This window comes from Aythya fuligula, chromosome 11 (genome assembly GCF_009819795.1).
Source record: "Aythya fuligula isolate bAytFul2 chromosome 11, bAytFul2.pri, whole genome shotgun sequence".
Lineage (NCBI taxonomy): Eukaryota > Metazoa > Chordata > Aves > Anseriformes > Anatidae > Aythya > Aythya fuligula.
The window spans coordinates 2,989,116-3,006,356 of NC_045569.1; the positions used below are offsets into that span (position 1 = coordinate 2,989,116).

General features: G+C 35.4%; 1 protein-coding gene across 2 annotated transcripts in view; it reads left to right on the forward strand.

The window, feature by feature from the left end:
• UNC13C (unc-13 homolog C) overlaps positions 1–17,241 on the forward strand; it is a 155,064-nt gene that overhangs the window by 97,671 nt on the left and 40,152 nt on the right. For both annotated transcript variants that reach the window (XM_032194741.1, XM_032194742.1), the window contains exons 17-18: positions 1,668–1,801; positions 10,348–10,433. In XM_032194741.1, the coding sequence (XP_032050632.1) occupies positions 1,668–1,801; positions 10,348–10,433 (220 nt within the window). The remainder of the gene's footprint in view (positions 1–1,667; positions 1,802–10,347; positions 10,434–17,241) is intronic.

Here is a 17,241-nt window from a genome sequence, read left to right on the forward strand (position 1 = left end):
ATGCTCTCACAGAGGTGCTAACAACATCACTTACTGGCTCAGCTCTGCTCAGCAGTGGGGCCCATACCTAACTTGGGGCAGCTTCTAGATTCTTCTCACAGAAGCCACCCCTATGGCCCCCTCCTACCAAAACCTTGCTACTTAAACCTACTACACATTAACGCTCCAATAATCATTTCCATTTTGAAAAGCTCTTTTGTTTGCATGGGCAATTGTAAATTGCTGGTGATATTAATTACACCATCCATTGTAACTGCTTCTGAGCCTCACCTTTATTTCAGTCACATTAGACACTGATGCTGTATCATTTGTGTATCAGCTATGTATGCAACAGGGTGATTAATGATACTTGTCTAAAATTCTCCACAGTGACAGCAAAAACAATTTCAATTAAGTGTTGCTCAAATTCCCTTTCTGCCATTCTAGATAAAAGTTAATTGAGGTTAAGATAACAATTAATTCACTATACTAGTAATATAGGCCTATCCAAAGAGAAATGGGGTCCTTTCAATTGGTCATATGTAGGCTACAAATGAGAAGCAAAGGGAATGTACAATGTAAATACACATTTTAACAAGGTAAGAAAGTATTAATTTCTTAATAGTTTTTTAATGGGTGAATATTATACATACATATAACTACACAGAAAGGCACAAAAGGTAGGCTTTCCATACAGGGGAATATAAAACACTGCATTACTTACTAAATATTCATTAATGACTGGACAGTCATGTCGGTAATCCGTCTGACATATCAGTGTCTCGTGTCTTTCCTGGTGACGGTTACAAGGATATAATGGGACTTCTCAGACTGTCTGTTTTGGATGTGAAACTGGTTGCAGTCCTTTTCATTTACAAAGAGCATACAAAATCCCATTTCCCTGAATTAAAAAAAAAAAAAAAAAAAAAAGAGAGAGAGAGAGAAGGAGAAGAAGGAAACCAAATAACTCACTTATTATGCTCACAGCTTTTAAGTCCTTGGAGAGCCAATACCTCTCTTGAATATTCCTAGGTACCTCTTCCCAGTATTTCTATCTCCAGTGATTTTTTTCCCCTCCTACTCTGCACTGTTTTCCTCTGCCTGTTTTAAACAAATACATATATATTGGTTCTTCTAGCCAATCTATCAGTCCTTGGAAAATCTCCATGCAAAATACTTCAGGCAATAGCTTTTGCTATTTTTTCTTATTACAAAATAAAGTGAAATTTATCTGCTTCTTCATTTAGAGTGAAGAGCATAGCAAGCCCAATAACTTCAGCATAGCTTAATGTAAAACAAAAGAAGAAATATTTATTATAATTGATTTGTTCAGTATTTATTATGTAGGATATTAAAGTTCCATCTCAGCAGACCATTTTACCAACACTCAGTTTCAGCACAACAAGAATTTTAAAAATGTATTTCATTGAATTGTGGACATGCACTATAATTCAAATTTCTCTGCTGATTTGGGTGCCTTAGCACTATGTATGGTTTTTGACATGTCCACAACCAGATACAGACTGTTATACAAACTACTGTAATCTGGGTAGACTTAAGACAGTCTTTGAAACAATCTTAGTTTTGAAGACAGTCTTTGAAACTAAGTAATAACCTGTAGGTGAAAATCACATAATAGTTAGTCTAATTTCTCTAATATAAAATATATTAAAATCTTGTTTTAACAGGGTAAGAAACCAGAAGTTCCTAAAGAAGAACAGGGACCAACAACAAAGAACTTAGACTTCTGGGCACAGCTTATTACTCTGATGGTCACCATCATAGATGAAGATAAAACTGCATATACACCTGTCTTGAACCAGTAAGTAATTACCTTCCCCATAAAAATTAAGAATCACAGATTTATTAAAATAAGGACAGGATATACATCGTAATCAGTAATTGTATTTTTTTTTTTAAATACAGAATATAAAATCAACTATTTGAATAAGGATTTAGTGCTCTTGTAAATGGAAAGAAACATTTTGTTTGAGGAACTCTAAAGACAAGCAGTATATGAACCATCCCAAAATGTCAAGTAGCAAAGTATTATGCAAGAGAATGAAATAGATAGACAGAAAGCAAAGTTCAGTGGAACAGTGTGATGGTATTAATATTATCATAGTATCCATGGCACACAAATTGTACAAATCATGCTGAGACTTCTTTTAAGAATTATAATAGAGCATTAGGAATGTATTTATGTATTTGTGTGTGTGTGTTGGGGGGGGGGGGGGGGGGGAGTGGAAATAATAAAAAGTTTCACAAAAGGATACTCTCCAAATTTATGGGTATGTGGAGAGAAAGTCTAAGTAGGCTGACTTGAAAATTTTTTAAATGGAGAATGGTATCTTGGATTTACCACAGATGGAAGTTGATTTCTCAGAACTGAGATAAAACATGTGAGGAAGGACCAATCAATAACTGAGACAAGTTGAAGAACTTATCATTGTTATAGTAGTACAGAGAAGCAAGCTTATTGATTGGTGCAAGAAAAGGAGATAGCATGCTGGGTTTTAAAAATGAAATGTACAGAAAGAGAGCAAAGAAACATGTTTCACATATTAAAGCTGAAACCGATAAGAGAGAGATCCAGAGAAACAGATGTTGCGCTAATTGAAATGTGACATGATGAAGACCTGGAGAAAAGTTTCAGCTATCTTAGCTCCTTGGAGATATTTTGCAGAGTCTACAAAATCTCAGCGTAGTCTGGCTGATTTAGACAAAAAATGGAATTGAAGCTTATACCTGTGTGATGGCTAAAAAAAGTAATACGGGTGTCTGCAGTGGAAGAAGAAATTTAATAGAATGGTCTTAAGGGGAGTGAGAACAATTCTGTTTGTTTCAGCCAATATTTGATAAATACGGAAAGGCACTCTGTACATGGAGATGTGCTTGCCTGTAAGTAAAAGGTAGCATATTGTCTATGGATCCACAGGATTTAGACTTAGTCCCCAAAGAAACTTCCTGGTGATAACCAGATACTGGAAAATATTTGCCTTCTGATTCCTGTCATTATTTTAAATAAATGAATAATTGTTTCAGTCCTGGCAAATAAGCATCTCTTTGTTCAATTATTTCCTGCACTGGCCTTATTAAAGAACATCTTTCTACTCCGAAGAAGAAACAAAACTTTTTTTCTGTTTACTACATTTATGCAGTTTAGTGTGAAGTTCCTCTGTTGACTAAAGCTCAATTTTTGTGTCAGACCATCTGTATAAAAGTTATGCTTCTTATAAAACATCTATCTGAACAAATACATATACGAACTTCATCCCAGTATCTTCGCTGAATAGTACATAGTAGAAGAAATTGTTTGGGGGACAGCTGATCCTAAAATTTGTTCTAGGTGTATTCTAAGGCAAACATTATGGAGTAAGGGATGGGATAAAGAATAGAGTTCCTCTGAGAGGATTAGGACACATGCTGCAAAACAGCAGAAAATGCTAGCAAAATAAAATTTCTTTTCAATTAAAAGGAACATCAACAATAAAAAATAATCTGCTTGAAATATCTTTGTAATATCATTTTGAAATATCTTTGTAAGATATATTTTATAAATATATTTTATATCTTATAAAGATATATTTTGTAATATCTTTGAAATATCATTTGGAAATCAAGTTCTAAACTCTGTGCCTCTGCACATTTTTAGTAAAAGGCATTCAATTTAGTTGTATAGCATGTATAGTTGTATAAAACATATAGAGGGAAGAAATTTGTAAGTGGATACTTTCTATATGTAATTTAGTATTTTTGGAAACGTATGGAGATAATTATATATCAGTAACTGAATGGCTATGTTATTGCCATGAAAACCTAACATACTGCTCATTAAGAAGTTTCACCACTTTTTATTGTATGCTTGAGTTTATGAGTTGAGGATTAGAGACTGTCATGCAAGTTAGGAAGGTGATTTTGAGAGCAATGTTATGGATAAACTGAGATTTTATATTTTTGTTCCAAGAATGACAGAAAAATTGGGAAAACTATGGCCCATGAGACAGAAATTATTGTAGCAAGAGAAAATTACTCATAGAGCACACTCCTGGTTATCCTCTTGCTTCCCTGAGAAACGTAAAAATGTGTGGCTTTTACAAAGGCTAGAAAACCTAATGTGTAGAGTTTTGCATGCAAAATTTCTCTGAAAATCTGCTTGGAGACCAAATTTTGGAACTGTTTGGAAAAAAAAAAAAAAAAAAGTCTTTTTATATAACCAGTGATAAGATAAATAATATATAAGTAATATAAAATTATTTATTTACACAGGGGCTCTAGAATTTGATGTTTGATTACCATTTCCCTCTAATAGGAAAATGCTGCTGTTACTCTTTATCTTCAACATATGGAAATTTTCTTATGATTCTTTTGTGTGTTAAGCCTTGTTATCTTCTCACAGATTTGCAACACCACAACAGTTAACTATGATAGTTGTATAATGCCCATCAGATAGTTTTAAGTGTGGAAGTTTTGGAAAGGAAGTTTAGAGACGACTTGAAATTAAATGCTCATAGAGCCCATAAACACTAAATTAAAGTACATAAATGATGGATACACATATCTTACTAAACGCTTACACATAGAGGACAGAGAGAAGACTGACTCCACGGCAGCAGCAACAAAACCACAAAAACCTTGTCTGCATTCACATACAGGAAAGAAAAACAAATATTCTGGTATATGTAGTTTTTTGATCACAGGCTTAGCAATGCACAAAAGCATAGCATGCATGCACCAGTACAGTTGTGCTTCATTACCATGGTGATGAGGGATTAATCAAATGTATCATAATGAGTTTAATAATGACTATTAGGCAGATACTCAGAAGACAAGGGACTAGAATGTTAGCTCCAGATTTTGTTAACTCTAAACTGTGATGCTCTACAGTTTCCAGAGTTACAACTCCTCTACTTTTGAGAGCATGTCATGGCTACCATTACCCTTTTAGAGCAGATGATGTGAAAAACAGTGTTTGTATAAACTAGTCATTATACAAATGCTGTTTACTGTCCTTCCTGCAATTTGATGAAGGAATTCTAGGATGCATACTTCTTTCTTGACAAATGTGGCTCTCAAATTCTCAAATTCTTTCAAATATACCTCCTCCCTCTATGAGTAGGATGAAAGATTTTGCAAAATACAATGAGGTGCCTAAATCTTTTCCTCAGTTTCCTTCAAAGAGATTGATTTGATTTTCCTTCAAAGAGTTTGACTTGGTATTTTCTCCAGTACTTGAATTTCTGGGGTACAGTTTAGATAGAACTTAGGTAAGATATAGTTAACTTCAGTCTTTTTGCCCCGACTGAAATCCAGGAACATGAAATGTTATTTTCATTAGAGTAAGAAGAATATAGTATGAGTCAGTATTTATACTAAATATAGTATGAGTCAGTATTTATTTACTTAGAGTTGTGTGTAGATTCTTAGTTCCTTTATCACAGCAGAAGTACTAGACTTCTTGCTCAGAATGACCAGATGAGTCATTGCATGAGTCACAGCACCAAGGAAGTGTCTTCCAGTCCTATCACTGTCCCTCTTATAATTTGTTTAGGCGTGTGTGTGTGTGTGTGTCTCCAACTCCAACTTAGAGATGGCACCTTGGCCTTCAATTTTCAAAAATCAGCCCTAGACTATCTAACATAGCTCTAAATATCTTTTTGAGTAGCTTATGCAATCCAGCTGTTTATACAATGGGAGGAGACATGATCCCTTTCTCTTGAGCTTGTCTGAGTGCTTGGCATACCTGTTGCTTTTATTTGGATTAGTTTTTGAATCCAAACTGGCAGCTTTATCACCCATTAGCATCTTGTGCATAGCAATAAATCATGCTAAGAAATCATTGAGCTCTCTTACTTGTTTGGAACTGAATAATAATTTCAGTCCCTTAATGAAGGGTGGTTTCTCACTTGAGCTCTTTCATCTTTCAGTGAAGATCCTCCTATATCAAACCTTAATAAGAAAGGGAGAATTGGCCCTGAGTGTACCTCTAGTTGTTGCATATTTGGTCAGAGAAACAGAGAACTTCCACATTAATCTAACCACCAGGGTCTGCAAAGAATTTGACTGTGAATATATATTTTAAATATGACATATTATATAAATGTGACATATTTTAAAAATATGATTAATTTAAAAGAATCTTCTTGGGGTGCCATTTTTTCTTTATATCTTAATGCTTTGACTAATTTTTACTTTCAATTCTATGTATGGTTTTGGACGTGTTGGAATTTGCCTTCTATTGTGGCCCCACATTTGCTAAATCAGCAGAGACTGCTGCAAACTCTGACATATGACTTTCATAATCAGTGTCTGAGTATACTATATGCAGGTCACTTTCGGGGGTGGGGGAGGAGGGGAAAAAAACACCTAATTAGTAATAACAGAATAACTAGTAACAGATTTATATAGCTTATCCTATCATTACTCTTAGCCTGAAAGATATATAACATTAAAACACTACTGCTGTTTCTGACATTTGGAACTCAAGTCAGGATGTACCAGAACTATCTATAGAACAAATTGGAAGTTGCACACTAGGGTTATCGAGTACTCATTTTAGAGTTATAACATTATGTCAGGAAGGAATGTAATACAATATGGAATTCATAAGAAGCTGTTTTTGTTTTTGCAATGTTACTTTTAGGATCCTCCAAGCAGCTTTAACTGTGGTTGCAAATGTCAAGCCTGTGTTTTTCTGCTGCTGTACCCATGGATATGTAGATGTTAGAAATTGGACATTAAGAGGATGTTGAAAATATTACATGCACTTAACATTCTGAGAAGCAATTATGCCTGTGAGAGCAACAGACATAATACAATATCAGTCATGTCCCCCTCGGCAGTTTGCATTACTGTTTGTTGCATAAATTCTTGACATGAGCATTTTTCATAATGCTGGTAATTCAACCTATCAGTTTAGTAGGACAGTGAAATATGGCTGATGATACTAAGAACATCTCCTTGATGAAGTGAAAGCTAGGAACAAGAAAAGGGTTAGCTTTTGGGGCATCATTTACTTAGGGATAGATATCAAATGAATGCTAATAGGTTACCTGAAATTTTCTATTCTTATTTTTCATTTTCTCTCAATATTCGTGTAATTGTATGTGTATATACTTAAACGTATGTATGTATATTAAAGCAAACTAGAACCACATCTTCATGGGGAAGAGGGCTCAGTTCTGTTGCCGACTGACAATCACCTATCACAGGATCTTGAGGGAGTCACTTTTACCTTGTACTTTTCCCCATTCTATTTCTTGTCTTTTTCAAATATGAGTTCTGAAGTCAGCGAATTTTTCTCATTACATATTTTAAAATTCCTGAATATAAATTTCTTAAATCATTTAGAAGCTTCTAAATGCTACTGTAATGCAAATAGTAAATTATTTTTACATGAGTAACCAAATTGAAGTAAATATGATTATTCATGCATAAAGCTATCTCTGAGGATAAATTGTGGTGGGAGCAGTGCATACCAATGCCATACCAATCACAATTGCCCACAGGAAAAAAGGCTAGCACTTTATATAGGACTTACATACACAGTCTTGGTCAGTATTTCAGTGTCAAGCTTTGTATGTGCCCTTCTAAAGTGGGCACATACAGAATTCATAAATGGGGTATGTAACAATGGGATAGATTGTTTAAAATGTAGAATAAAAGTCAAGATTTAAAACACATATATTCATTTAAAATGTGACATAGACATGAAACAATTTTTAACTATTAACCTAAAATTATATAGGCCTTATTTAAGGTTATGGAACTTCATTGGCATGTCCGGTTGATGATTATGCAATAAGTATATCTTTCTCGAGGACACAGAAGTTGGTATCTCTTACCATCATGTTTAGGTACCTAACTGAAGTCAAGTGGGGTGAATTGAGGATAATGTATAGAACTCATTTAACATAACAAAAGGATAATTGCAGTTTGTGTGTGTATGTGTTTTTAAAAGTTAATATATAAACACAGATATATAGACCTAATCAAATAAGTGCATGTTTATCAGACCCAGACTTCCATTATGGCCAGCTTTGCTTTATGGACTGTCCTGGTTTCAGTTAGAACAGAATTAATTTTCTTCCTAGTAGCTGGTGGAATGCTGTGTTTTGGCTTAGGATGAGAAGAGTGCTGATAACACCCCGATGTTTTAATTGCTGCAGAGCAGTGCTTATACCAAGCCAAGGACACCTCAGACTTTTGCTCTGTCCTGCCAACAGGCAGGCTGGGGGTACAGTAAGAGCTGGGAGGGGACAGACCCAGGACAGGTGACCCAAACTAGCCAAAGGGGTATTCCATACCATCTGACGTCATGCTAAACAATATATAGGGGTGGCTAGCCGGGGGGAGGGGGCCGGACTGCTCGGGGTTAGGCTGGGCATCGGTCAGCGGGTGGTGAGCAATTGCATTGTGCATCACTTGTTTGTACATATTATTATTATTTTCCTATTATCACCATTGTAACATTATTGTTATTATTGTTATTATTATTTTCCTGTCTTATTAAACTGTCTTTATCTCAACTCACGGGCTTCACTTTCCATTTCTCTCCCCCGTCCCAGAGAGGGAGGGGGGAGGGTGAGCGAACGGCTGCGTGGTGTTTAGCTGCCAGCCAGGTTAAACCACGACATGGACAAAAGACATTCTCAATATTAAAACAACTTTTAAATCTTTCCTCAGTGACACATTGTCAAAATTCAAGTCTGGTGCTCAGAAAGCACTCAGACTGGACTGCAGGTAAAGAAATTAAAGACAGTTACAGTTAATACATTTGAGCTTTTGAATAAAAATAACTTCATGTTTAAAATAATTAATATCAAATTCTGTAATTAAGTAGCCATTTGCATAAAAGAAGGCATACCAGTGATTTATGCTAACAATTGCTTCATTGTAAAGTGACAGGTAATGAACTGCATATGCACTTTTTCTCTGTTGATAAGATCATGGTCAAGTATGTCCGACTTAAAAAATACACACACTTCAATATTATATATTCTTATGTAGTCTGGTAGAGGTTGATATAATGATCTGAATTTGAGCAACATTCATGTAATGCTATTTACCGCTGAAAATAATACATCGCTTAGATCATATTGCTATTGTCATATAGTTGTCCATCATTCTCATTTCTTCTTTGGCAATGAGAAGTTTAAAACTTCTTAAATTTTTATATGAATTATTGCAGAATATTTTCTGAATTTGGTTATTTATTTGGTTAATAATTTTATTTATTAAATAAAAGGTGAAAATACTTTGTATCAAATTCTCTGCTAGTGGAAAGTGGTGTAATAAACACAAGACAAAAGCCCTAGCTCTGTATGTTTTCTCATGAATTTGATCTTTGATGATTTTACGTACTTATGGTGAATTGCAAGTATATTCGTATGGTTCTCATTGCACCACTGTAGTATTATAAATTTCTTTATCACTCTGTGGTTCTGTGCAGTATTTTCTGTTCTATATTTGTGTGGCATGCTGCCTGCTTTGGACTGCTTCTGTGCCCTGGAAACTGTTCACATTATTATCAATTCCACAACTGTTGTAAGGACAGACTTAAAAATAAAAAATAAAAAATAATAATAAAAAAAAAAAGCTCTCCTTTCAAATATGATGTAAAAATACAATGTCTCACTAAAATGTAAGCTTTTGATAGCGGCTAGCAGTGAAAATAGTAACTGAAAGATTAAAGCTTTTTGTTTACGTGGAGCAAGAAACATCTAGCATCTATGAAATGTGGACAAATACTTAGTAGCAGCAAAAAATATCTCAAAAGGACTCTTTTTCAAAGACAAATAAAGCATAAGACCAAAACTAAAAGTTTTATTAGAGGTATGTATTTTTCTACATTTCATACTCTTTATTATTTTGTCCTTTCTTCAAAGTGAAACTCTCTAAACAGGGTCTTTAGTTTAAGCCAAGGTCCCTTAGTATAAGCCTAATAAGCTTAATATAGCTTCACAAACAACTTTACTCTTTTCCAGTGTGATGCTGAAGGAATTAAGGCAAACCTGTGTGTTCTAAACATTTTAGCCAATAGTTTCAGGTTCTTCATAGGCTACTTGATTTGCCTGAAGTTGAGGATTTATCTGCAAGATAGATAAATGTTCCTTGGTTTAAAGCATGTTATGTGATGAAATTGGTGCAACATTCAACTAATTTGTTAGGCCTCTAACATTAGACTAGAGGCAGTTTAAGTTTTTATTTGAAGGATGGATGGTGCAGAACAGAAAATACAGTGAGTGGATAATAGGGGAATTATTTTGTGGAAAATAATTTCTTTGTACAAATATTTGCTTTACTGCTGTGCAGCTGTAAGCATAATTTCTAGCAGCAGATGAACTAATGTAATGTGATTGATTGCAGGTTCCCTCAAGAGCTGAACATGGGGAAAATCAGTGCTGAAATCATGTGGACTCTGTTTGCCCAGGACATGAAATATGCTCTTGAAGGTAATTATAAAAAAATTATTAACTGCACTAGAGAGTTCACCCATACTGACCTCCATTGCAAATCACACCTGGAATCACATTTCAGCAGGTGGTAGGACTTCTCTGATATACTTGTTTAAGATGATGCATAGTTTCGTAAAAAAAAACATTGTAAAGGAAGAGACTCGTATTGTGACTATATGAAGATATCTGTGGAGCAAGGAAACAAAAGAGTTGTAAATTAAAATGTTAATTCTTATTATCTAGTTTTGACATAAACACCTATGTCCAAAAATCACAATTATGCTTGCTAGTGAGGCAATTATGCACATTACAGGCATTCCAGATTTTTTTACTAGCTGAAAATTGCTAGTATGCCCATAGGAAACATTTACAGAATGAAGTTATGGAGAAAACACATACAGATAATGAAACCTCCTTTGTGTTCTAAAGACAGGTCGTCTATTTCCAACAAAATCAAATGCAGTTTCCTTTTGTTCTATAGAGTAGTACTATGGTTAACCAAGGGCAAAATATATTTTTCTCTGCTACAGATAATCTCCTACTAATGGTTTCAGACCCACTCATGAAATTGTGATAACTGCAGAAAACCAAGTAAAAATACCTACATCAAAAATGCTGAAAATTAAGAATTAAGGGAATAGGCTTAATAAATGATAAAAAAATAAAAATAAAAAATAAAAAAAAAAAAGCCAGCCCATACACATACAATCACACTAATTTTAGACAATTATTAAAACCATCCCTTGAACAGAAATTTGTCAAACCCTAACTAATACATTTCTGTGAAGAAGAAAATATGGCCTTATCTGAACTTCACAAATATTATTTATCTGTTAAATAGAGTTCAGATTTAAATGTGGGAGAAATGCAAAAGAGGATTTTAGCTTCCATCTGATGTCAAGAGTATAGCTAAAATGAACTAAATGGATCAAACCTGAATTTGATTGGAAGATTTTTTGCTGTCTAAGCTATGTAATGAAATGTGTTCCAATGGTCTTGTGTGTGGCCCTTTACAGAGTTTCTCTAAAGAAAAAAAAAAGGAAAATGACTATCTCAGAAACCAATTGTAAAGAATTCAATGAACTTTTTTCTGACAAACTCATGGTCAACCTTATTATGATGGGAAAGGAATTATAATGTAGAATACTGTTTTTACAAAGGAAGTTTGTCTCATCCTTCATATTAAAAAAAAAAAAATTATTCAGAAGAATAAAGGACTTTAAGGGCTATCCAATTTTTTCTTTGCACTACTGCAGAAATAGCTAATTAGAATAAGCCAGATATTGTGATTTTTAGGAAAGAAAAACTCACGTTGCCTTCAGTCATGCCTAACTAACAGCAGAACGTGTCTACCAGGGATAAAAATAAATGCACAGTTGGATTTAAACTACAGTGCAACTCAACAGGCAGAAAGGATAATAAAATAAAATAAAATAAAATAAAATAAAATAAAATAAAATAAAATAAAAAATCCTGTATTCAATGAATATTTTCTGTATTATTCACTCCACGATGTCTAATGTGTTAATGTGGTACTTTGATGATACTGCAGATTTTTGTCATGATAAAGAGAGAAAAGACAAGTTACTAAAGCACCTGTTAATGGGAGAATTGATTTGTTCATCTACTGTTGTGTTACTTTGATAGTTTTATTATTTTAATATTGGAATGTTCACACTAAGCGCAACAGAAGAACTTAAAGATAGAAAGAAAGGAAGAAGGAAATTACATGAGTAGTGATTATAATCTGTATAATGACAGAAGAAGATATAAGAAACCAAATCTAAGGCATAGGTAGAAGAAGAGATTTGCAAACTAGTATTAGAACTCAATGTTCTATAGTCATGTCAGAGGATCAAAAGAACTAGTCTGAGAAAGATAACATTAGGCAGAAGATCGCTGATCTCTTTGAGAGTGATCAGTGAAAGCTGATCAGAGCTGAGAAATATGAAGACCAACTGAAAAACATTACTTTGGGTTAGGACATATTCCTGGAAACATCAGTGATAACAGTTTGCTATCTAGACAAGCTGTAAATCAGGAGGCATCAACAGATGAGTGTACAGTAACTGAATGTTCTGATCATACTTACAGGTAACTAGCATAAAGACTAATAAGAATTTCTAACTGCTATTATATTGTCAGGCTTCCATAACTTTGGATGCATAGTTACACTCTGCGGACAGCCACACCTGAGCACTCCTGTGCTTATCAATGTTCTGTACTGCAAGAAGGCAATTCTCTTAAGACCACTCTAACTGCTAAGTGGAGTGTATTTGATCATTTACTTGATCAAGCAATGTTTTGTATTCTGGTTCAGAAGCTAGAACAAGAAGCTCTTAAAGCAGAATTAATCATACAAAATTGGAAGGTTGGGCTGGATAAGGACTTGAAAACAAATATTAATGTAATACCTGATTATTTAGAAAGATGTAAAGAGGATTCATTAGGAGGCACTTGACTATTTAAGTCTATTCCAAATGAGACCCTCTGTATGGCCTTGCCTCTCTCTTGCTGTTGATACTGTCTCTCTGAGAGGAGCAAATGCCATTTTTCTCAGTAAAAATCCCAGGTTACTCTCAGAATCAACAGTGAAACAGTTCCTGTGGAAAAAGAATAAGTAAAGGACATTGAAATTCATTATAAATTCTGATAAATGTACATACTTTCACTTTCTGTGGTTTCATTCCTAAACAGGAATCTTGATAAATGTAGTCACAAAATATATATCAGCATTCTGCTCCTCTCTCCAGCTTTACTGTTCTTTAAATCATTAATTCTTTCCCTGAATCTTCTGCAAACTGAGTTTGATTCTGCAAAGGATAGTGACAATAAGATCTTTCTCTTTCAATTCTGCAAAATTAGGAGAAGCAAGCCCTTAAATATGGTCACACTCGATCCTCATGTTTTTAATGGAGCTCATCATTAAAACGCATCACATTCTGCTATGCCCAGTCTAGCCTTCCAAGTTATTAATGCAGACTACCATCTGTTCATATGTACAGTTCAGGGCTGTTATCACAACCTCTACCTGATCCAATTTAATATTAATCTTCTCAAGCATCATTTTGGTGTTATAAAATTGATTCCTTTCTGCATCCAACCAAGAGACAGTGAAAAAGTCCATCATTTGAAAAAGTATCACTGATGTGATTTTAAAAAAAAATAGTTTATTCAAGATTCTGCTTCTGTTTCTTGTGTGGGTTTTTTTGTTGTTGTTGTTGTTGTTTGTTGTTGTTGTTTTTTCTCCCACTTTATTAATTCCTACCCACTGCTCACATCAACATAAATTCAGGGAATGAATACATCATAACTTCATCCTCAAACAGAAAATGAATACTGGAACAACTAGTTTACACTCTTATTTTCCCTTTTTCCTGGGAGCAGTGAGAATGGCTGTCCAGGCTATGTCCTCTGACCAGCTGAATGCCTCATCATCTACATCAGGAGATGTAGGGAGCTGCAGCTACTGCTGTGAAGAACTGCTGCTCTTCAGTAGTATTGTCTGACCCTTTTGTAATAGGAGCCAATAGGTGCTAGGAATCAAGCAGCAGCAGTCATTACACCCCTCCATCTTGTCTTCCCCCTTGATTCTTCCCCAGGAACAGTCCAGCCCTCTGTGATGGGCATGGCAGGATGCTAGGAGACTGCTACTGTGAGATGTAGAAGACAGAGGGAACAGCAGTTTCCACAGCAGTGGCCTTTTGCTCAATCACAGTGGCTGCACATCTGTATGAATACTATCGTAGCGTGCTTGCATGTGACGGGGTAGATGGTTGCTGTCAGGGCAAAGAGCTCACTCAATGGGTGAGGAGAAAAAGGGGCATCCCAAAGCAGAGATCCGGTCTCCACAGCTGCTGAGATCAGGGCTACAATGTTCCAGGTTGACATGCCTTGCAAACAATAGACTGCACTAAAATCTGGTACTGAATTATTCATTTCATTCTAGATTTTCTTTTGTTTCAGAAATAATTACTATGTTTTGCCTTTGGATAATATTAGAAGTTCTGTGAAAACTTTAACAGATTGATTCCACGCTAGTTTTAATTTTCTTTCTGATCTAAGGAGTTTAGGATTATTTTCTTGTATAGATTCTGCATGGAAAAGGTATCACACATTTCTCTTTGAGAACTGACTTAGAATCATAGAATCATTTAGGTTGGAAAAGACCTCTAAGATGATCTAGTCCAACCTTTAACCTAGCGCTGCCAAGTCCACCATTAAACCATGTCACTGAGCTCTACATCTACATGTATTTTGAAGACCTCCAGGGACAAAGACTCAACTACTTCCCTGGGCAGACTGTTCCAATGCTTCACAACCCTTTCAGTGAAGAATTTTTTCCTAATATCCAAGCTAAGCCTCCCCTGGCGCAACTTAAGGCCATCTCCTCTTGTCTTATCACTTGGTGCTTGGGAGAAGAGACTGATTCCCACCTTGCTATAGACTCCTTTAAGGTAGGTTTGGCCCTTTCTTTTCTCTCTGCAGGTTATTCATAAGGTAATATGCAAAATTGATTATACATTGTTTTTTAGCATTCAGTTTATACAAGCATACCTGAGTTCATAGGATGTTTACATTTCTGTACTGTTTGGTCTATAAAGTATTCTGTATTTATAGTACAAGCCAATGTGAACAGCGAGAATTCTAACAGCAGTGCAAATAATTTGTTACTGATTTCATATGGTAAGAAATCTTTTCCTTTCCAGGCATGAAGATGCAAAGGTTAAAAAGTGATGAGAGAGTAATGAGAGGAAATTAGACATACAATTTTAGAAGTATCTTTTTTATTCTGTGTCCTCAGAAGTGTGTTTTTCATACTTTTTCTCTGATTTTTGAATAGGTCAGATCAAATGTCCAAAGTTATCCAGTTTTTTAGAAATAGTACATTATAATTGTTGTTATTATGATAATCTAATTCTGGTAATGGCCAGAAGTCAGTATCAGGATCAGGCCAGAAATGAATTAGCTGTTGTATAGATACAGTGAGAGACAGCCTCAGTCCTGCAGAAGGAGTATTCTGAAGTGTCACGCCATATAAAAATAAAAGAGTATGAAAGTCATTATACCATTTTAGGCACTTAATATAGATTTGTTTTTGTAGTTTTTTGTTGTCCAAAACGGTCACACCATTTGGTGACAGATTTCAAGTCCATTTTCACTCCAACTTAACAATTTACAAAGTTTCTCTTAAGGTAGAATGCAGCCTTGGCTTAGAGGAAGACTACAGAGCAGATTTGGGGTGGGGAGGGTGGGGAGGCACAGGTTATGGAAGAGAAAGCAAGGCAGCATCCATCAGAATGCAGGATTTCATGAGGGTATCAAACTATGAAACTTTTTGATTTTAGTGAGTCCCATTCTGTATTCACACACTTTAACAAATGGGATTTATCCTGGTTTCTCCAGAGACCTGAGAGAAGAGTCAAATGTAGCCTCATGGGGAATAGAGGAAGAAAGGGAAAAGGACAAGCTGGTTATAACTGGGTTTAATAATAAACTTTCCATTGACAGATGGTAAAATTGAATATGATATGACTGGAAGAAGAAGAGAGTTAGAAATGCTTTTCGGTCACTCTTTATTTCTCATTTTAGATGTATTCATTGTGCCAGATGTTGCTGGAGAAAATGCAGTGGATGTCTGACGTCATTATTTAGTCTTAAAGTTGACACTCAGTAATAGCAGTGTATATTGCCCCATATATTTGATAATGAAAGCTCTGGCCTCATTTAATCTTCTTTTATCCACTGAAAATTAATCTTACTGTGAACATTGTTATTAGCTCTTACCCAGGCAGTCACTGATTGTAAATCATTTATGTAACAACTTTTCCTGAAGGCTGCCTACTTCTGAGCAAGACAATTTTGCTAGTCACCATTTTCTAGTGCTACCACAGTACATTGACAATTAAACAGTATATGATAATTTAAATGAAACCTACAGTGATTAATAACTATGGGTAATTAATTATGGGTAAAATAATACATCACATGTCCCTGTCTTTTCTGTAAACTAGTAAGTTGAGTATGCAAATAAGGGAGATGTGTTCTGTTCAGCTGAAAGGGCTGTATATAAAGACCTAGACATACTGGAGAGAGTTCATTGGAGGGCTACCAAAATGATCAAGGGACCGGAGCACCTCTCCTATGATGAGATGCTGAGAGAGCTGGGACTGTTCAGCCTGGAGAAGAGAAGGCTCAGGGAGTAATCTTATCAACGTGCATAAATACCTGAAAGGAGGGTGCAAAGATGAGAGAGCCAGGCTATCTTCAGCCATGCCCAATGCCAGGACAAGAGGGAATGGGTACAAACTGGAATATGGGAGGATTCATCTGAACATCAGGAAACTCTTACTGTGTGGGTGATGGAGCACGAGCACGGGTTGCCCAGAGGGACTGTGGAGTCTCCCTCCTTGGAAATTTTCAAAAGGCTGCTGGACATGGTCCTGAGAAACCTACTCTAGGTGTCCCTGCTTCAGCAGGGATATGGACCAGATGCCCTGCAGAGGTCCCTTCCAACCTAAACTACTCTGTGATGTCATCTCTAGGAGTAGGAAGAAATCTCCATCTTATACAAAAGGGCAGTCAAGATTTCCTCTATATTTTATTAGCCTGGAACACTATTATGCCTCGTATTTCTTCTTGTGATTGATTATTGTTCTACACCTGTAAGATGATGCAATTTCACTGCAACTCATATTTTTACAAAAACTAGACTTACACCTTTTTTTTCCAGAGTAATTTTATTGCTGGGGGGCAGAGGTAATCAAGAAAAAATTGTGATTTTGCCCCCCCAAAAAGTCACTTG